We start from the raw sequence: 23,000 nt of genomic DNA on the forward strand, positions 1-23,000 counted from the left end.
CTAGCCACTCGGGTGCCGGGTGCTGCGCGTCCAGCAGTCAGGAGCAGGGCAAGCCACCCATGGGAGCAGGGCGCGCTGCGTGGAGCCTCTCTGCTGCCTCCCCTTCAGCTGTAGGGAGGCAGATGGAGAGGCGGAGGGCAGACGCAAGTCCACGCTGCCATTTTAGGCAGTGCAGAGCCTGCAGGCACCCAAGCCACCACATCACTCCCAAGAGAGACGCATGGCTCTGGCACGCTGCAGGCCCCATGGTATGTGCTGGCCCCCACAGTGTGGCGCCCAGTACCAGCCATGTTTTGTTAGCCCAATTTATTATTAGTAGTATTCTTAAAAACTCATAGTTTTGTCATTTTGTCACCCCCCTGAATGATGACACCCAGGGCGATCCACAGCCTCCACACCCCCTTCCTCCGTCACTGCTCAGTGTCTTGCTCTAGATCATTATGGAGCAAAACTACGACAGGTGATGCTAAGGAGGCAGCAGACCTGGCTTCCAATGAATGCCATTGCAGCAGTAGCAGCAGCAGGCAATGTGTTCCTTGATGGACAGATCTGCCGACCCTGTGAATCCTGCTGCCCGAGGTGTTCTTCTCGCCTTGCCTCATGGGTGGGCCTGCCCCGGCCTTGAGGGATTGTCCCCTAAACATGGATGGCTAACAACCCTCGGAGACAGAATGGCGATAGGATTAGCCCAACATTTAAGGGAAAGGCCGTGGCTAAGAGAGATGCAGCTAAGGAAAGATACACCTGCTAAAAATCTCTTTTACACAACTCACAAAGTGGCCACGTGTCTGGCTTTAAAGAGGATGATCCTCTTTTGGGGAGAAGCCCCTTATTGAAGGGCTGTCCATCCACAGTTAACAGCAGGCTGAGCAGGCAGACAGTTTACCTGGTTGTAGCATAAGATTGCATCTCTCTTTAAATTCTAGCAATTAATTCCAGATTTGCATCTATAAATATAAATTAGCATCTGGATGTTTTATTTCTTTTATTAGCTGATTCAAATGCAGCTATGTACAATAGCAACAGATCACGTTCATTAAATTCTAGTATTTATTTTCAAATTAATTGCATCTATAAACTAGGCATTTTTTTTCTATTTGTTGATTCAAATACAACTGATAATGACAGTAATGACAGATCACGTTCTTGACAAATGGGATAGTTACAATCGTCCAGAACGCAACCTGTTACTATTGTTGTAAGTTACAGTTGTACAAACAAATAACATAAATCCATAGAAAGCATACGCATATTTTATGTTTTTAAAATTGTCAACTTTTGCTCTGTTTTTTGGTAATTCATTTTTGGGTGATGTGTAAGTGGCCATACTGGATTCAAAATGCAGGAGCCCAAATTTGCATCTGCTTTGAACACAAGATACCAGAATCGATCCCAGGCATTTCCAGTTAAAAGGTCAGGAAGCAGCTGGTGACAGCTAACATACTGCATTAGACCCTAGACATTCCATGTAAATAGACCTGGGCTAGATGGGCTGATTTGGTACATAAGCAGTTTCATATACAGGCAGGTTAAAGAGTGGCATTTGGCAGGTTGGAAATGGCCCACTGGTGTTGCACTGATGGAGGCAGTACACAATTTATTATTTTAAACACACTCTGGGATCCATTTGGGTTCTCTGTCCCTGGTCTCAACAGTCAATATGTAGGAGCTAAAAGAGGCAAACCGTGCAATGCAGGGAGATTGCAAGGGAGGTTATTCTTTGCAATCACCCTGAATTTCCCCAATGCCAGCAGTAAGATCAGCCAGGGCCTTCTTGATAATGGCCTCATTGTTATGGAATTTTCCTGCAATAATTCTGCTAGGCCGCTGAAGGTCAGCTTTGAAAATGGGGCCCTCAAAACTTATTTATTTCAGGCTGCTTTTGTCTGAAAATATTCCTGTAAATCTTGTTTTACGTGACCCTGAGCTGTTTATTTATTGATATTCTTATAGTATTGCTTGGATGTACACTCCAGGCATTGCTAGACTAAAGTAAAGGGACCCCTGATCTGTTAGGTCTAGTCACAGACGACTCTGGGGTTGCGGTGCTCATTTCGCTTTATTGGCTGAGGGAGCCGGCGTACAGCTTCCGGGTCATGTGGTCAGCATGACTAAGCCGCTTCTGGTGAACCAGAGCAGCGCATGGAAACGCCGTTTACCTTCCCGCCGGAGCCGTACCTATTTATCTACTTGTACTTTGACGTGCTTTTGAACTGTTAGGTTGGCAGGAGCAGGGACCAAGCAATGGGAGCTCACCCCGTAGAAGGGATTCAAACCGCTGACCTTCTGATTGGCAAGCCCTAGGCTCTGTGGTTTAACCCACAGTGCCACCCACTAGACTACAACTCCCATAAGCCCCAGGCAGCATGCCTAGTGGTCAGGGATGAAGGGATTGCTGCCCAAAACACCAGGTTGGGGGGTGGCTGGTTTAGATCTATGAGGCTAAAGTGCTCTCTCCCAAGTAATATGTACCAATTTGATATGTATGTTTAATGTTAGGTATAAATCATTTTTTGTGTATACCATTTTATGAACACATGGGCAGCTCACAAGTACAATCAGCTCCATTTCAGGAATGCAATAGATGATCTGAACCCAAACAGGTCAATGTGAAACTTTTCTGTTCCCTCAACCACAGTGAATGAGGCCAGCTACTTTGCTTTTTCTATCCTGCATTTCACCGCGAATGCTTCTAGGTGGTTTTCTCACAGTCTCAGCCATTCATCACGAACATGCAATGCAATCCAAAATACAATGCCAGATAAAAGCTACATTGTGTTGGGCAATCAATCTAAACACGCACGCGCCACATGACAGTAACAAAACCAGCAGCAATAATCAGGCAGCGAGACAGGGAAGAAGTCTAGCTTTTACTTCCCAAAAGCTCAAAAGGATAACTTTGTAACCTGGTGCCTAAAAGATAGAGGAGCAGACACAAAACAACTGTCTTTCAATAGTGTCCCATGACTGGGGCGCCACTGCAAAGAAGGTCTTCTCCCTGATACTTATGCACTTAAGCTCTGAAGGTGAGCCACCTCAGTGATGACCTCAGTAAATGGGAAGGTTTGTTTGGGAAGGAGGAAATCTTCCAGGTATGCTTGGTCTCAGGCATTTGGGGGCTGGGACTGATCGAAGTTGGAGTTCAACAATATCTGGGAGGCCACAAGTCAAAACCGGTTCTTTGAATTGTGGCCAGAAACACAGTGGGTTTGAAAGAGAGGCACATTCAGTACAATGGAGCCCAGTAAACAACTCAGCCATCAGTTTCTTTTGTTTGTGTGTGTGTAAGTAATGACTTAATTATCCCACTGGCCACATAATACTATAAGGTGGGATGGGGAGAGTAAAGTACTTAGATTGTGCAAGAAAGCACAGTAGTACCTCAGGTTACATGCGCTTCAGGTTACAGACTCCGCTAACCCAGAAATAGTACCTTGGGTTAAGAACTTTGCTTCAGGATGAGAACAGAAATTGTGCTCCGGCGGCGCAGCAGCAGCAGGAGGCCACATTAGCTAAATTGGTGCTTCAGGTTAAGAACAGTTTCAGGTTAAGAACGGACCTCTGTAACGAATTAAGTACTTAACCTGAGGTACCACTGTATTGAATATCACATAATCCAGGCATGTCCAAAGTCCATTTCGGGGGCCTAATCCAGCCCGCTGGTTGGTTTAATCTGGCTCCTGTGGTAGTTTATTTCCTGGGGTAAAATCCTTTAAAAAAACTCAATCTTAAAGAAAGCTCAACTTCAATCCTAAAAAAAGGTCAACAACTTTGGTTGGCCCTCACACATGTTCACTTCATCAAATCTGGCCCTCTTTGAAAAAAGTTTGGACACCCCTGAGTCATAATCGAACTGTTCAAGTGTCCATTCTTTCTGGGACCTGAGGAAATCGCCTTCTCAATTTTTTCATTAGAGCTGTCCCATTCTTCAGACTTCAGCTCCCTCTCCCAACATCTCTAGAACATCAGCTGTTTGGTAGGCCACAGCTGGTCTTATCCTTACTGTCCATCAACGTTAATACATGAACATCCAAAGTAGCCAACATGGCAGCCTCCTGCTGTTGGTGGACTACAACTCCCATCAAGTCTCAGCCATCACAGTCCATGGGCAGGCATGATGGGAGCTGTAGTTCACCAACATCTGGGGAGCACCACATTGGCTGCCCTGATGTACATGAACACTAAAGAAGCCTCATAAATAAGCCCACAAAAATTACTAGTCTGCCATTTTTAAAAAACTAGCATGGTAACAGGCTAATGGGGCAGGAGTTTCCTACCAAGTGGATTGGCAGAAAAGGGCAGAACTAAGAGACAGAATTTCTGTCCTCCACTGGTCTCATGGAAACTATACAGAGTGACCACTGGCTTATATGGAATTCCATTGAGATGGGTAGCCGTTTTAGTCTGGATGAATGGCTAAATACATGGCTACAATATGCAAATTATGGCTCTTACATTGCACACACTGAAGCTTCTGAGTTCTGTTTTGAATTGCTGGTTTTTCTAATGTACCTTGAATCAAAATAGCACACACTGGCTTTGCTTTTTCAATCTGTGCAGGGCTGGCGGTTGCACAGCAAATGAATGCAGCAGACATGAGGCTAAACCTTCAATAATCTGTATTTCTGGAAGGGGGTGAGTTTCATAACAAGGCAATGATCCTTGTTATGAACAGGTGCTCCAAGCGTGTCTCTGTTTTCACATGTGAAACATTGGCAGTGATGTGACATTCGTTCAATGATATGCTGGACAGCAGGAGGGCAAGATATCCCAGCCACAAAGGCATGCTGTTTGTGCTAATTTATAGCCTTCCAGTTCTCTTTCCATTAAACACAGACACACAAAGTTCCAATCCTATCGGAGGAAGTGATCCAATTTATCCGGTTAATTTCTCAAAGCTTTTATGAAGCTCAGACGAGGAATGATTACAAGGACACTAATAAGGCTAGGACATAACTGGCACTCCAAAGTATACTATTGATCTAAAAATAGTGTAGCGAAAGGAACGGTAATCTCATAGCAGCTGTCATTAAGAAAGAAAAAGGAAGCATTAACAGTTTCCCGAGTTCTACTTTAAAAAGTTTTTTGCAGTGGGTATCAGCCTTGAAGGCAATCCCCATTCCGTTCCTTGGTTATGAGGACATTTTCTTCATGAGACTAATAGAGGAAACTATATTCAACTTACTGCCCAAAGTTAAGAAGAGGAGGATTGTCCCCCCAGCTTAGTTTGCCCTCTGTGCTATAGAACTAAGATGTTTCTTCAAATTTCCTTGCATTTATTTTTCTTTTATGTGTAGAAATGTTTTATATATACGGAACCGCTCATTTTCTTAATGATGAAAATTCAGCTTCATTGTCTTTGGGTGAGGGGGAAGTAGTTTGTTGTCTTTATTTATTTACTACATTTATATCCCACTCTTCCTGCAATAAGCTAGGAGGTGGCATACCCTTTCTCCATGTTGTCCATGCAGCAACCCTGAGAGGTAGGCAAAGTTGAGGGGCAGGGAGGGACTGGCCCAAGGGTATGGCTGAGAGGCAATCTGAACCCTGGTCTCCCAGGTCCTAGTCCAACCCTGTCTCAACATGACACCACAGTTTCGAAAAAGTGCTTGAGAATCTAGTTTCTACACACATTCCAAACACCATTCTCTATCCCCCGTCCAAGCAAGCAAGAGGTATTATCAGGGTTCAAAGACACATTCCAGCCAATCCAAAATATTTGGAGTGCAAAGCAGGGCAGCCACTGAGGGTTGTGGTCTGGGGAGGTTTCTGGGGGCCATAAAGGGAGCCCCAGAGAGCTGCATTTGGCCCTCGACCCTGAAGTTTTCCACTACTGCACTACAGCATGAAAATTACATTTGAATCTTCCAGATTCTGATAGTGCATCCCCATCATTATGCCAGAAGTGCCATAAAACAGCCCGAGTGCATAAGAGCTGGAGGCTACAAATTCAGATAAAATGTTTTGACATTGGATTTGCCTTTCCCTTTTGCCTTCAAAGCATCGGATGGGGGAGGAGGGGGGAAACTCTCCCAGCAGAAGAGAAAAATGCTGCATAGATGCAACTTTGCAAAAGTGAGATTCTTCCTCTGAAATGCGAGGAATAAAAGCAGGGCAGAAGAGAAGCCTTGTCTCTCAGCCCTCAGTGCTCTTCTCTGCCCCGCACCCTCGCCTTCCTATGCTTTGTGGCGACATCCTGCATCTCATCCCAAGAGAGGCTGTGCAAAGTTTGCACAAGCCAGCCAGCAGTGAAGAATGATAGAAGTTGGAAGGGGCTGTGAGGGTGATCTAGCCCAGTCTCCTACAATGCAAGAATCTCCACAAAAGCATCCATGGCAGGTGGTCATCCAACCTCCACTTAAAATCCTCAAATGCAAGAGAGTCCACCACCTTTTGAGGGAGACTGAGGAAGAAGACATAGACTGAAATGACTACACTTTCTAGACACTGGATTTCAAATATGCTGGATAGTATGTTTTCCCACAGTTGAAACAGAAATAATTTGGGAAATAAGGCAAGGGGGGGAGCAGAGGTCCACTGGGGAAGGGAAAAGTCCCACTAGAGCAGCGGTTCTCAACCTGTGGGTCCCCAGATATTGTTGGACTACAACTCCCATCATCCCTGAGCTCTGGCCTTGCTAGCTAGGGATGATGGGAGTTGTAGTCCAACAACATCTGGGGACCCACAGGTTGAGAACCGCTGCATTAGAGGTTGACCATTTCAATAATTAGACTGAATTGCAAAGGATGGCATTTTGCTGGCAAACAGCAATTTTGAAGTAGTTGGGATCTCAAAACAAGTTCATATGCCTGATCTGGATCGGGGACCCAGACCCGTTTCCTGGCAAAAAACCAACCCAACCCACATCTCTCTCCACTTGGTGCTATTTGCCCTGGAAATTAAAAAAAAAAAAAACTTTTAAGGGCAAATGTGAAACATGGGGAGGATTGGTAGGAAATAAGTGTGGAGTCCTGATCCAGATTTAAAACATATTGTGGATAGGGACTTCAGGGCTGCTATTCCTTCATAATAAAAGTGGCCACTTTTAAAAGTGTGTATACTGTAACATGTAGCACGGTGCTTAAAGTGTGGTTTTTGTGACAGATAAAAGCAAGTTTAAAACTCCACTGTGACCTTCCTTCAACTTTTCTTGCATTAGTGGCCACAGAGCAACTGGGATTGCAGGAGAGTTGTGCTGATCTAGACCCAGACCTATTCATTTTTTTATTTGAGGGCAATCCAGACAGGAGCTTATGTGGCAATGGTAAAGCAGTGGAACATCTAGCTTGTGCCAACAACGGAAAACAGTGATCACCAGCTGCTAGCAGAAAGGTCAGCATTTTGCAATTAAGCTGATGTGTAGTTCTGCCAGCTATAACCCCTTGAGATTCTCAAGGGCTTGTTAAGAATAGATAGATGATAGATAGATAGATAGATAGATAGATAGATAGATAGATAGATGATAGATAGATAGATAGATAGATAGATAGATAGATAGATAGATAGATAGATGATAGATAGATAGATGATAGATGTTTGCTTTCGTAGATTTTCACGGGTACAGGAATGCAGGTTTTGGTGTCCTCGGGTATCTTCCCGTGTAAAAGTTGGGGTGTCTAGGCGACGTTTCGACGAGGTCTCACTCGTCATCTTCAGGCTTGTGCTTTCGGCTTCTTGTTACTGGAACAGAGCAGGAATAGATGATATTCTACTGGAATAGATGATAGATAGATAGATAGATAGATGATAGATGATAGATAGATAGATAGATGATAGATAGATAGATGATAGATGATAGATAGATGATAGATTAGATAGATAGATAGATAGATAGATAGATAGATAGATAGATAGATAGATAGATGATTGATGATAGATAGATAGATAGATAGATAGATGATAGATAGATAGATAGATAGATAGATGATGATAGATAGATAGATAGATGATAGCTAGATAGATGATAGATAGATAGATAGATGATAGATAGATAGATAGATAGATAGATAGATAGATAGATGATATAGATAGATAGATAGATGATAGATAGATAGATGATAGATAGATAGATGATAGATAGATAGATGATAGATAGATAGATAGATGATAGATAGATAGATAGATAGATAGATAGATAGATAGATAGATAGATATAGAGCATTTGAAGGGCTTCAAACCAGTGATCTTAATAAAACACAAAACAACCCTGTAATGTAGGTTAGTATTCATCTGTCCATATTACAGATTCCAAAGGGAACATAGGAAGTTACCTTATACCAAGTCAGACCACAGGTCCATCTTTTTACCTCAGTATTGTCACTCTACACAGACTGGCAGTGGGTTTCCTGCGTTTCTGACAGGGATCTCTCACTGTCTTACCTGGAGATGTCAGGGATTGAACTTGTAACATCTGTGTCATGGCCCTAAAGCTAAAGGCAGAAGCTAAAGGAGAGTGACTTGCTGAGGAGGCAACTGAGCTGATTCCTATGCAAGTTTATAGTTCAAATACACGGCTGTCAAACTACATTGACTCTCCTCTACAATGCATATCTTGACACATTTCGTTCATTTCTAATATTATTTAATTAAAAGGTCAGATGATTCTATTTTTTAAAAAGATCAACTCAAAAGGAGTTGCTGATTGCTCTGAAGATTTCTTTAAAAAACAAATCCAATTATTTTAAATAAAACTATTTTAAAATACTTTAAAAATGACAACCACACATCTTCTCTGTGAGATGTCAATTATGAGAGTGCATCATTTAATAATATAGTATGCTTATTCTTCAGAACTCCTCCCCCTCCAATTTTACACATTTCCCCTATAAATGTTTCCCTAGAAGTAAGCCTAAATGAGTTCAAGGCAGCTTACTTGTGTGTAAGTAGCACCATATTTCAAGAAACTGGATTGTGATCAGAGGAAGGTGATCAAGGTGATCGAGATTCCTATGCACAATGGTCAAAGGAGTTGGGGATGTTTAGCTTGGAAAAGCAAAGATTAAGAGGAGACGTGATAGAGATCTTCTTTTGAACTAAGTTCCTATGAGCTTCATTGCCAATCTTCCTGCTTCTTTGACATTAATGGGAAGGGGGGGATAGTCTGAGATTTCAACACAAGGTGGCACCCTAGAGGAGAGTTTGCAAGTTGATTGAGAAAACATTGAGGCATATTCCTGTGGGTCCCCGTCCTGTCGCCCCCCCCCCCCCCCCCCGCTTACTGAAAAGTTCCATCAGCTTATCTGGTATACCATTCATGCTAATGCCTGAGACATAGGTTGTTGCTGGTGCTGTTTTGAACTATTCCAAATATGCCTTTTTTGCTAGGTAAATTATTCAGAAATCATGCAGAAGAACTTTAGCAAACAGAACATACATAATTTAAGGAGACTGAGAGGGCAGATTCACTGTGTCACGACACTAACCGTCACGATGACCTCCTTTTCTTAAATAGCATCTTTAGTTATCAGCATTTTTCTTTAGAGTATCTCAAGGAGCAGATGATAACATACAGGAGAAGGACCTTTGCTCAGTGACAGAGCATGCCTTGCATGCAAAAGGTCCCACGTTCAATCTCTGGCAATCCCTGGCATGGGGCTGCTGAAAATATTCCACACCCCAAACCGCAGAGAACTGTTGGTAGTCAGTGTAGGCAACATTGAGCTATACTTCAATACTTTGGCCACCTCATGAGAAGAGAAGACTCCCTGGAAAAGACCCTGATGTTGGGAAAGATTGAGGGCACAAGGAGAAGGGGATGACAGAGGACGAGATGGTTGGACAGTGTTCTCAAAGCTACCAACATGAGTTTGACCAAACTGTGGGAAGCAGTGGAAGACAGGAGTGCCTGCCATGCTCTGGTCCATGGGGTCACGAAGAGTCAGACATGACTAAATGGCTAAACAACAACAACAATAATACTCCTATGGATTCTGTCAGTACAGCTTATTCTGGGCTAAAGGGTCTGAGGATCTGAACCATGTGTGGAAGCTTCAAATGGTTGCAGTGTTAAGAGAACTGTTCCCTAGAACCAGGGCCGGCCCATCCATGAGGCAAGGTGGAGTGTCTGCCTCAGGCGGCAGGATCTACAGGGGCAGCAGATCCAGCCTCCAAGGAATGCATCACTCACTGCAGCCACCGCTGCCACAGTGGCAGCAAAAGCTGTGGCACGCTGCATGGAAGCTGGATCTGGCACCTCTTCAGTACCCCACCCCCCATGCCTCCTCTTTTCTCTTGGAGAATAGGAGGCACTGCTAGTCTACTCCCACCCTTGTTCTCGGTGTAGAACTTTATTTCTCCCTTGTTCCTAATTTAGATCTTCCCTCCCCTTGTTCTCTGGCGGTGGGGCGGTGGGTGGGGGAAGAGTGGAGACACACACCATTTTGGGGTTCACCTCAGGTGCCAACATGTCTTGAGCCAGACCTGCCTAGAACAGGCATAGGCAAACTCGGCCCTCCAGATGTTTTGGGACTACAACTCCCATCATCCTTAGCTAACAGGACCAGTGGTCAGGGATGATGGGAGTTGTAGTCCCAAAACATCTGGAGGGCTGAGTTTGCCTATGCCTGGCCTAGAATATTAAGGTTGCATTCCATGCATGCTTCTTGTTTGTCATTTATTACTATTATTATTAATTAAATTTGTATTCTGCCCTTCATCCAAAGATCACAGGGCGGTTCACAACATAAAAATGGAAAACAAAAACACAAAATGTGTAATAAACCAAAACCAAAACAAAGCCATTGTAACCCACAAACACATTTTAAAGGCCACTGGGTTGTTAATATGTGGATGATTCAGACTTTTATCTAGTATCATCAGTATGCACATCGTTTCACAGTGTAGCAGAAGCAAAACAAGGTGTCTGCCCTCAGGATCTTACAATCCAAAGCTGCAATCTAACAGAGAGTGCCGCGTGCTTAACTCTACTGAAAACCCAAGAGATATGGGGGAAATATGCTATCGGCTTTTGAACAGAAAATCAAGTTGGTACAATAAGAAATTGCATGTCCTGCCTCCAAGGATAAATTTAGGGCAGCGTGCATTCTGCAAGCATCAGATCAGAGATTTCATTTCCTGAATGCCAGCATCTAATGTCTTGAAAACGGAGAATAACTCTCAAAAGTCAAAGTGGAAGGTGGGGAAGGAATCCCTAATTTATACAAATTGAATTTAGCTTGCTGCAGGATGTGGGCTACCTTGTTGCAGCATACACAAAGATTGGCTAATGTAAACAGGATAATGCTGGAGAACCAGGTCCCATCCTAGTTGCACCTCTTCCTGCCTCTAATCTTGCCCCAAGAGAGTAAGCTCTCCCTAAGCCAATACTCTTATCAGCTATGAAGTTAACACTTGATGGGAGGATGGAGGGCTAACTATGGCTGCATACACACTATATATTTAAGAACTTTTAAAGCATAACCCCCTCAAAGAATCCTGGGGTCATTTACTTATAATTAACAGTAAAAAAGTACTAAAACACGTTGACATCTCTGTGGCTGGATGGGCTTCCCTAGCTGGGCCCTCTATGAAAAGAATAGTCCAAGGTTTGGTGCATTCCCAAGTCCAAAGGAAACCCCATCAACTTCTATTGCCACAATTAGCATTTTGTCTCTTTTAAAGGTCAAATCAGATGCCTTTGTCCTTTGCCTTTTTTAGAAAGAAAAAAATAACAATAAATAAATGGCTTGGCCAAGCTCAAATCTGCCACAAGTCTGCGTTGTTGTTGTTTTTTAAAGAAAAGCAGGGAGCCAATTTCCTCCCCAATAGCATTTGTTTGCTAGCTCGCTTGCATGCTTGCTTAGGTCCAGCTGTGGATTGTCACCTCGTCAATTCTTAATCTCCTTCATTGTTATTCTGGGATTCCTTTGAAGCTGTTTATCTAAAGGGAGAAGGCAGCCGAGGCCAGCACTCTCTCTGCTATGTGCTAAGCAGCTGAATGAGAAATCCTGACTCCCTGAGGTTCCCCCTCAAAGAGCCATGCCTAACGGGCAGAAAATGAAATGAAAATATCCCGGCAGCTCTACTTGAATAGAGATGGAGGGTGTTTGTGGTGGTGTGGGGTGCAGTGCTGAGTGGGTGGGGGCACAGTAAGAAATCCACCCTGGATATAACGCTCAGTGTCAGTCTGCCAGCTGCTCTTTTTCGGCATAAAGTTCTGCCTCCCTTCAACTTGCTGCCCATGCAAGTTCTTTAGCCCACAGCCTAAAGTTACTCTGGCTGTCCAAAGGGGGATGGAAACCTGGGAGGAGACATGGGTCAATGTTGTCAGCAACCCGCCTCCAGCAGATTTTGGTGGTCAAGGACCAAGGAGAGGTTGCCAGCTATCTAGCTGTGAAAACCAGCAGAGTTCGTGCAGGCTTAGTGTGTAGAAGAAGAAGAGTTTGGATTTGATATCCCGCTTTATCACTACCCTAAGGAGTCTCAAAGCGGCTAACAATCTCATTTCCCTTCCTCCTGCACAACAAACACTCTGTGAGGTGAGTGAGGCTGAGAGACTTCAGAGAAGTGTGACTAGCCCAAGGTCATCCAGCAGCTGCATGTGGAGGAGCAGGGAATCAAACCTGGTTCACCAGATTACAAGTCCACCATTCTTAACCACTACACCGCTCTGGCTCTCTAGGGTAGCTAGCTGAAGGGTGGGGAACCTTTTTCAGTCTGAGGGCCACATTCCATTATGGAAAACCTTCTGGGGGCCACATACCAGAGCCAAACGCAAGAGTAGGCAGAGCAATAGATGCGGCGGCGCTTAAGGTTACATTCCATTCACACAACAGTCACAAAACAAACACACAAGAAGAGCCTGTTGGATCAGGCCAATGGCCCACGTAGTCTAGCATCCTGTTCTCACAGTGGCCAACCAGGTGCCTGTGGAAACCTGAAAAGAACATACACACACACATCCTGCCTTCCAGAGGATGCTTTTTAGCCAGAAACAAGCTGGAAAGGAAAGGGGTGTCCCAAGAGCCAAAACAGACTATGTGCAGTAATGTTCCTTTCCACCACTGCTGATTTGCAGTCAGATCTGTGCAGGGGTGGCTACATGGCACTGGCACATGGCACTGACACATGGCACTGGCACAGAGGCCTTTTCCCACTGCCCAAACCTGGATGTAGCCACCACTTTGTCTGGGCAGTGATGGTCAGTATGTGCAAGCCCACTTGGCTGCTTATGTCTGCCTCCTTTCCACTCAATATCTTTCTCTCTTCCCCCTCACTTCTGTCTTTGAGTTAACTTTGCCTAACAATCTCAGCTGTTGTTGTTTTTCTGTGTCTGGCTGGGTAGGAAAAGAGAGGGTTCCTTTTTGCTGGCTGCACCCAGATTAGGGAACACTTTGCCTTGTGAAACACCGTAGGCTCCACTCCCTCACTGTTTTTCACTGCTTGTTGAATACCTTAAAAAAAAATCCAAGCTGGTTTTTTTATGAATTAAGCATATGTTGACCCTGCCCTTTGGTGCAGTTTTTATGAGGGGTTTTTTGTGATTTTATGCTTATGTTTATTTATTACATTTCTATCCCCTCCTTTCTTGTAAGAAGCTCAAGGTGGCCTGTATGGCTCTCCCCCTCCACGTTTCATCCTCACAGCAACAACCCTGTGTGGTAGATTAGTCTGAAGGACTCTCACTGGCCCAGTTAGCTTCATGGATGGGTGAGGATTTGAGCCTAGTCTGACTCTTAACCACAACGTCACCGTGGCCTATATGCTGTAAGCCCCCAGAAGTGATGTATTTACACTAGAAGATGGGTGTACATGTAAATGCTCTAATAGAAAATAAAATAGTATATGTTAGTTCCAGAGGCAAATGGGTAACATTTGACCTTCTAGCTGTTTTGTTTTAAGAGCATCTATCTGCACAATGACAGAGGACAACACTGGAGGGTATCAGCAAACCAATTTTTTATGACAGGAGCATTTTATGGATGGACTACAACCGCCCTAGGCCACAATCCTGGCTCCCAGTCACATTTCAAAAAGAACCAGCCGAGTGCCAAGACCAAAGGCCCCTGAAGAGTTCTGGCTGCACTGCTGGACGAAGGACATCACACCGTCCCATTAGCACATTTCTTTCATTTCATCTCTGAAATCTGAAGTGAAAGAAGTGAATGGTTTATTTGCTTACATACATGCGCATCCAACTGACACACGATCACACATGAGCGCATTGCACCAAACTTAGAAGCAACTTTTAGAATGGCAAAAGTGTCCCTAAAAGAGCCCAGAAATGGCAAAAAGGCTCAAAAACAGTGCCTAGCAATCCCGTGAGCCTTCGCAACTGCAATCCCAGGAGCTCTTGCACTGACTGCTGAGGCCTGTGGAGAGCTTGAGTTTGAGCAAGGAGGTTTGGAGGGATCAGTTGTGGTGGAGTCTGATGGAGTTTGGAAAGTGCTGCTGGTTTTTTAAAGGATTTTTCAAGGGTTTACAGAGGTTTAGAGGCTTTTCCAGTTGGCACAGGGAGCCAACACACAATTTGTTGTACACTGCCTTGGTATTCTATTTGGGGGGGGGTTCCATTTTAAATAAATAAATATAAATAAATGAACTGCATGAGCATACAGTTCAACTAATTGAGCAAGTAGATGCACAGATTGTACACTCACTGAACGTAAGGTACAAATGCCCCTATGTGCTTTACCAGCTGTTTACTCCAAAGTACTAAGGAACATGCACACACGCACAAAAACACACCACATGGTTACATTCAGCTTCCCCCAACCTGGTGACCTTCGGATGTTTTGGGCTACAGAAAATGGCTGTGGCTGGTGGGAGTTGTGGACAACAACATCTGGAAGGTAGCAAGTTGGGGAGGCTGTTTCAGTTCAAAGAGCAACAACATACCCTCAGCATGGGCCCATTTTGAAACACATGTGGCTCGTCGCAGACCACGCAGTATTCGTTGAGCACTGGAATCCGCTGTTCCGCAAACTCAATCGTCTGAGAACAACGAAAAAGAGAACAATACAATCTGCTTAAAATAATTAACAAGCAGCTCCACGTCCTCCAGCTTTCCGAAACAGAGGAGGTATTCTGTCCTACCTGTACGAGGAAGCCATGGTCTCTTATTGGAATGGATTTCGCACCGTAATTTGGCTGTTTTAGAAGAGAGAAAAGTAGCAGCAGCATTAGAGCAAGTCTGGTATACTGAAGCATTAGTTTCAGAAACAGGAGATGCATTGGTCTTTATTATATAAAGCATGAAATTGTTGATATTTGCACCTGGAATGCACTCAAGGGAAATCCATGTCTTATTCCAATGGTTTTCACTTGAGCATGTTTAACAGCAGCAGTAGCAGCAACAAAAATTGGGGCCAAACAAAGAAAACAGGGGCCAAACCATTTGCACAATTAGCAAACTGCACGAATGTCTTTTCAAAAGTAAATAGCAGGTGAGGTCAGGACTGGGAGGGAAGGCAAAGGTTTAAAGTAGGGATGGGGAACACTTTTCATTCCAAGAACCCTTTGGGGACCATATGCCAGTAATGGGTGGAGTCAATGGCAAAAGTGGGTGGTGCAACCAACGTGAATTGTACTTTCATGGAATAGGCTAGTATCTGCACACACACCCATCTGTATCCTCCATTGAGGCAAACAAGAAGCATTATTGGAACTCCAAGACGTATTCTAGCTGGGCAAAAATATTCAAGGAGGGGACAAAGCAGGGTAGGTGGCCTGGAGGACTGCCCACTTTAACCACATGCCTGAGTCATAGCCTGAATTGAAAGCAATTCAAATAAGCCATTCATGCAATTTGCCAGCTGTGTGCATGGCACTGCATCTTGTTTGGCCCTCCTTTCTGAAAGTTGTGCACCTGTACCTAAATGCCGTTCTATGTTCTACCAAAGGAAACTGCACACCATTCTTTAAAAAAAAAAGCAAACATCTGTCCTTTTAACACCGCACTTCTACGCATCCATAACCAGATCCTGAGCGAGGCCAATGCTGGGCTTCGCATGCCACTTTTCATACTGACTACAGAGATCAGAAAGGGTGTTGTACGAACATCTGCTGCTGAACTGCACATGTTGTGAAAGCAAAAGGTTCCCGATTCAATCATCATCAAACTCTGGCTAAGAGGACAGGACTGGGTAAGAGTTTTGCCTGAGATCTTGGGAGTGATGCTACCTCCTGAGTGAAGCCATACTGGGTGAGATGAACCAGTAGCCTTGATCAGACATCCGCTAAACCACAGTTAAATGTGATGATAATGAGTCTTCCTTCCCTTCTTCCAAAGAGCTCACAATGGGGAATATAAAAGCTTTGACTTCTATCCCAATATTCCTCTGAAGATCTCAGGATAGTGTATGTGCCTGCTTCCTGACACCCACCAATTTTATGATTACAATCACCATATCAGGGAGGTTAGGCAGAAAGAGATCATGAGCAGCCCAAGGTCAACCCATGGAAGCTTCATGGCAATGTGCCCACATTGCTTATCATGGCATGACTGAGCCTAGCTTCCTCTGGGGCTATCCCCCACCCCCCAATTTCTATCTCTGGCAAGAACACCAGGAAGAGCTCAGAAGCTCTTTCAGTTTTGATTAACCACAGATTGGCATGTCACCTGAATCCAAGAAACTACGGTTAATCTTTGAAACAACCTAACTTTTAATCATGGGATGTGCAGCTATACTTATATTAAGCATAGTTTCAGTTTCAGATGCTATGCTAGTGCTGTTGATCAAAGCCAGAGGTGAAAGCTTCCAGTCTCCTCCTTCCAACCGTGCTGAAGATGGAGGGGGAAATGGAGGCTTACATAAGCTCATTCCCATCACATATAAACCACTTTTTCCTCATGATCTCTTAACACAGCCATTGTGGAGCCTGGAGCACAAATTTGCCCCTCTGGAGGCACCCACTTTATTGGGTTGTGACTGCTGTATTGTGCAACAAGTCCTTTCTCCAAAGGCTAAACTATCATCAAAAGTCGTATTATAAAAATTAATTACTGTACTTTATCCATGAATTTGCAACAGCAGGAATACCAATATGGAGAGGCAGAGAGAATCTCACACCTTTCATTCTCTTCACATTATTTTCCCAGAGCAAATAACAGCTGTCTGCATGAATAAGATTTTAAATATCTGTACCAGCACTCAAAATAATAAAGTCATGGCAAAATTACTTCCATGGTCATTTTCCTACTCCTTGTTGACAAACAGACCATGCCATCATTATACCTAGAGATTCCTCATAATATTTTGTAGTATTTTTTTAGACATGATTCAATACTTCCTTGGGAGATATTCCCAGAATATATCTTCTTATCTTCTTGATATGGATTAAATATATACCATTCAGACATGATTTTGCAGCAGGATTGGCACATAGTACCATGGTTAATGGTTGCCTTCTGTTGCAAGATCACAAGGCCCATTATTTTAGTCACAGAAATGTTAACATGGCGAAATATCATGCAATACATTTGTTAATAGTAAGTCCCAAGGGGACAGATCAAATCAGAAAGGTTCACCAGTGTGAGTGGAAGCTGAAATGTTTTCTAAGGCTGCAATCAATAACATATACTCAAGCTGGACTTAAGTAGAAAATGGTTAAAAATGGACTGTGTGACAACACGTCTATGAACAAAGGTACAATTTCATGCAGTTTACCAAAACTCTGTTTCCACTTCTGCATGTATTGTATGTTTAACTCCCCCTAACACCCAGAAATATGTGGAGAAGAAAAAAAGAAAACCCACAGAACAAAACTGGTTACGCACAGCAGATTGTGATGGGGATGATGAAGATGGTGTTAAGATACCAATAAGCCCTGAGGTAAGAGAGAGCCTCCTGCCCTCTGCTATGGTGGGTTCTTTGAAAAGATCCATTTTAGAAGACTTGGGGACACCAGAATAAGTCTTGCTGAGCAACTTGTGGTTCTTCAGCCCGTCTAATTCATCCATCCTAAGGTTACTGGAGTAAGACCTGCTCAAAAGTTTGTGGGCCTTCAAAGTACTGTTGTGCTCACATCGAGTATCCCCAGAGCATGGTCTACTGAGCAACTTGTGGGGCTTCAAAGTGCCGCACTCGTCCTGCTTGATGGCTGCCGAGCACGAGTGGTTCAAGAGTTTGTGCGATTTAATGGTCATGGTGTGTTCAGCCCTGGGATCGCTAGACAAGGAGCGGCCAAAGGTTCGGTGGGACTTGGTGACACACGCATCCTCAGCCTTAACTGTGCTAGAACAAGTCCTTCTCAACAACTTGTGGGTTTTTGAGATGCCATCTTGTTCGGGTTTCAGTTTTGATTTGTTTTTCCCACAGCCTGGTGGAGGATAACTTGGCGACCTTGAAAACAGGCAGAGAGAAAAATTAACTGGAGCACAGCTTGCTATGAGAAATACCAACATCGTCTTGCTTTTGTTCAGGTCTCAGTTGTTGTCTTGACCTGGAAGTGAACCCTCTTATTCTTTCCTCAGGTCCTTTTTGTGAATGACTGTCAACAAACCGTCAAGCCAAGCTCCAAACAGGGGAAGGCCACAATTGAGTAGTAGAGTGTATATATCCAAGTTTACTTCACAGCATGAGCAATTAAGACTATTACTGGATAACATCTGCTCTTGAATGAAGCTTCAGGAGAGGCACAACCCCAACACTTCTTCACACAACGACTGACTAACTTGTGAAATTCAGTTTCACAGAATGTGGTAAGGACTAGTAGCTTACATAGCTTTAAGAAAATACTGACAAATTCATAAAAGGTTGGTTTACAGCAGTAGTGTCCAAACTTGGCCCTCCAGATGTTTTGAGACTACAACTTCCATCATCCCTAGCTAACAGAACCAGTGGTCAGGGATGATGGGAACTGTAGTCCCAAAACAACTGGAGGGCCGAGTTTGGCCACCACTGGTTTACAGGTTAACCAAATGAAATTACAGTGGTACCTGGCAAGACGAATGCCTCGCAAGACAAAAAACTCGCTAGACGAAAGGGTTTTTTGTTTTTTGAGCTGCTTCACAAGACAATTTTCCCTATGGGCTTGCTTCGCAAGACGGAAACGTCTTGCAAGTTTGTTTCCTTTTTCTTAACACCGTTAATACAGTTGCGACTTGACTTTGAGGAGCAACTCATAGAACGCGGTGTGGTAGCCTTTTTTGAGGTTTTTAAAGACTTTGGTGATTTTTTAAGCTTTTCCAAAACTTTCCCGACACCGTGCTTCGCAAGACGAAAAAAATCGCAAGACGACAAAACTCGCGGAACGAATTAATTTCGTCTTGCGAGGCACCACTGTATTGAAATTAGAGGGAGATAGTACGCATGGTGTTCAGCTAAGTTTTACTCAGAGTAAAACTGCTGAAATTAATGAGCTTGAATAAGTTAGACTCATTAATTTCAATGAGTCTACGCTGAGTAAACTAGCCAATGTTTCTCATAATTAGATACGGTACTAAGGACAAATAAACTATAGAGAATGGTTGGACATCATCATGTGCTTGAGAGCGTTCAGAGACAATTGTCTTCTGCAGCTTTTTGTATATATCTACCAAAATAAAAAACAGTATCTTTGAAAGAAACTACGTTGCTTGATTAATCACAGACACCAAAAAATATTTAATCAATTAATGCCAACCTTTGAATCTAACTAGTTAATATATTGAATAATTTAGCCCAGCCTTGGCCAACCTGGCAGGGGCTGATGGGAGTTGTAGTTGAAAACATCTGGAGAGCAACAGGTTGGCCAATCTCCCTCCCATCCTTTCTAAGGTATGCTAAAGAAATAATGGCATCACTTTCAACTAGGTACCCATGTACAGAAGGGTTCTTTCCATGCATGGGTGATGGAATTAAAACCTAACAGTGGATTCCACCAGCAAAATTTGGGATGGCAATTTCTTTGAATCCCCCTTAGTCCCTTAAGCCAGCTGAACTGTTCCTGCTCTGGAGAATCTTTGGAAGCCACCAGAAAGAGATTTGCAAGGGGTATAGAAAGTGCTGTGGAGAAAGACGGAATTGATGTATGTTATCTCTCCTGCTGGTAGGAGCAATCAAACTCTGTTCAAGGGATGACTCCACCAGCAGAAAACGTGTTAGGATCTGAGTCATTCAAATTACCCACAAGACAGTGAACAAGGCACTTAACACAATAATGCAAATAATCTAATGGAGAAGATGACATATAATTTGAAATTGCAATAAGGATGGGTACCTCCAGACATTTTCTTATATGTTTTGGCATTTCTTTATGACATATACTGTGGAACCATCATATTCAAGACAACCCGCGTCACAAGTCTGGCAAATCTGAAAGTATACTTGATGATCTGATAACGTTGAAAGTCTTTACTTGGACTTTTGTTATTTTAACTCATGTGAAACTACTCATTCTACATGCCTATTTTAAGGTTTTGTTTTTCTATTTCTATTTTTTTTGTTATAATTGTTCTCTGTTTTATACTTATACTAAAATTATATATATATATATATATAGTGTATAAAACAGAGAACAATTATTGCAACACACACACACACACACACACATGTGTATATATATAAAAGCTGGAGTGTAAAACCTTAATTATTATATCACGCCTGTGTGAATTTCCCCCCAGAGCTGGTCAAGCAGATCTGCAGCACTCCTTATGGTAGGCACTTAGCAGCAGGAGCTGAAAATCATATTTAGCACTTTTGCACTCTGCAGTATTCACCGCCTCTATGGTTGCTGTTAATGGAACTCAACAAGGCACAGCTGAAGCCCTTACAGGAAGTGGGATGAAAGAGATTGTGCAATGGGGACCTAAAGAACTTATTGTGTGAAAAGTCTGAGAAAACCATAACCTTCTGAACTCAGTTTATGTGCTTTGCCCCACCTCCTGCAAATCAGTAGCACTGCAATGGCTCAGTAGAGCACTCCTGCTCAGTAGAGCATGGAATCTAGTAGGAATCCTGATTAGCCCAGGATTCTCCCTTGCATGGGGGGACCCCTTCACAGGAACATCAATATGTGAAAATGACCTTGCCCAAAATGCATTGCTGCCAAACGCACAGCTAGTAGGGGCTTGGTCAGATGCACACATCAAGAATTAGGGGAGGGGGTCTCACTGGTATGACATTGTGGTCCCCTCACACATGGAAAAGTATGTTTGCAACGATCTGAGTGAACCTCTCTCTTAAGTAACCTGAAAGACGTTATTCAATCCTCTAGTAGGATAGCACCGTGCTGCTCCATGATCACTTGTGCCTACCTGCGCAGTGTAGAAAAGATGTGCAGAGGAGATTTCACCTTCTTCTCTGACATTTTTTTGTTGTGCGTACTGTTTGATTTCTCTTTGCCATTTTTCCATTGTTGCGTGACAAACGTTTGCATGATTCTGAAAGTTGAAAACACAGAGACAAATCTTTGATGTGCATCTGGACACGTACGTAAGACTCAAAAGGGTCCCTTTCCCCCAATCTCACCCTGAAGATTTGCTCTTTCTAATTTGGCTCACTGGATGTTTCTTACATACAAGACATATATAGAGATAGCCATCCTTAAACATGCCATTGAGAGAAGTGATGAAGCTATTAAAAGTGTTTTAGTTGTATCAGCCTTAAGGCAGGGTGTGGCTTCCAACCAGCTTCTCCAGCTGGGATTGGCTACTGTTGTACAACCAATGACAACCCTGTAATGCAGGGATGGGGAACCTATGGCACTCCAGCTGTGGTTGGACCACAACTCCCATCCTCCCTGACTACTGAATATGCTGATGGGAGGTGGAATCCAACAACATCTGGAAGCGTTACTTGTTAGCCACCCCTGCTGCAATGTGTGAAGGAATATCTACACTCTGCTTTCCTCAACTGGTTGTGTTCCAGATACTGTTGGACTACAATTTCCATCATCCCTGACCATTGATCATGCTAGCTGGGGGCAACAACAATGTCTGGAATGAGCCAGATTGAAGAAGCCTGGACTACATCAATAAAGGTATGACATGATACACCTAGATCTGTCTTTCTTTGGATCCTTGGAAAACAGGTCCTCATGGCAATGCTGTTATTAATTCAGACTGCATCAGTCCAAAAACAGCCAGACACAATATGTTGCAACAAAAACACACACAATATGGGATTTAGTTTTAGCAGAACTCACTTCTTCAGCTGATGCCCCAGTCCAAATCTTTCCTTAGTAGAGATCTGAAATACATCAACGGTGGGCACTGTAGGACAGAAGATATCATTGAAAAACTGAGAAAAGCTCACATATTCCAAAGCCTACCATTTTTATAGTGGAGTATTAGAGCCCAGTCCCCATTACGTCTGATGAAAATTGTGTAGAAGCTAAGTTCACAAGACTGTAGAAGAGTTGAACAGAGAAAAGGTTTTGGAACACTGAGACTCGTGGAACATTGTGAGTTTCCTGCATATCAATGGAAAGGACCTTCCCCACAGGTTCTGTGTTGATAGAGGTTATGATGCCTAGCAGAGGCCATGCCAGACAGCATCAGGGAACTGGATTCAATTTGGAATGGCATTGCTAAAAGCAAGAGGATTTGGACTCTGTTGAGATAGGTTCTGAATTAGCTTGTTTCAATCTTGGGCCCATGGGACGCGGGTGGTGTTAAACCACAGAGTGGGTTAAACCACAGAGCCTAGGACTTGCCGATTAGAAGGTCGGCGGTTCGAATCCCTGCAATGGGGTGAGCTCCTGTTGCTCGGTCCCTGCTCCTGCCAACCTAGCAGTTTGAAAGCACATCAAAGTGCGAGTAGATAAATAGGTACTGCTCCGGCATTTCCGTGCACTGCTCTGGTTCGCCAGAAGCGGCTTAGTCATGCTGGCCACATGGCCTGGAAGCTGTACGCCGGCTCCCTCGGCCAATAAAGCGAGATGAGTGCCGCAACCCCAGAGTCGGTCACGACTGGACCCTACCTTTACCTTAATCTTGGGCCCATGCAATGCTTCAGGTTATGTCACATTCTCAAGAACACAACTCACCTCCAACCCCCCAGCACGTTCCCCCACTCAGATTCCTAGTACTGGAGTCAACCAGAAAGGTTTTAGCCAGGCATTTGGATGCTGCAGAAACA

The 23,000-nt window shown here is 43.7% G+C and overlaps 1 protein-coding gene across 8 annotated transcripts in view; it reads right to left on the reverse strand.

Annotated features, from left to right (window-relative positions):
- PARP8 (poly(ADP-ribose) polymerase family member 8) overlaps positions 1-23,000 on the reverse strand; it is a 191,982-nt gene that overhangs the window by 25,036 nt on the left and 143,946 nt on the right. For 5 of the 8 annotated variants that reach the window (XM_077936391.1, XM_077936390.1, XM_077936394.1 and 2 more), the window contains 5 exons: positions 22,066-22,132; positions 21,176-21,301; positions 17,696-18,281; positions 15,034-15,087; positions 14,836-14,931 (listed from right to left, as the gene is read on the reverse strand). In XM_077936391.1, coding sequence (XP_077792517.1) covers positions 14,836-14,931; positions 15,034-15,087; positions 17,696-18,281; positions 21,176-21,301; positions 22,066-22,132 — 929 coding nt within the window. The remainder of the gene's footprint in view (positions 1-14,835; positions 14,932-15,033; positions 15,088-17,695; positions 18,282-21,175; positions 21,302-22,065; positions 22,133-23,000) is intronic. The other 3 variants (XM_077936396.1, XM_077936395.1, XM_028748244.2) reach the window with 1 other exon arrangement.

Source organism: Podarcis muralis, chromosome 11 (assembly GCF_964188315.1).
Source record: "Podarcis muralis chromosome 11, rPodMur119.hap1.1, whole genome shotgun sequence".
Classification (NCBI taxonomy): Eukaryota; Metazoa; Chordata; class Lepidosauria; order Squamata; family Lacertidae; genus Podarcis; species Podarcis muralis.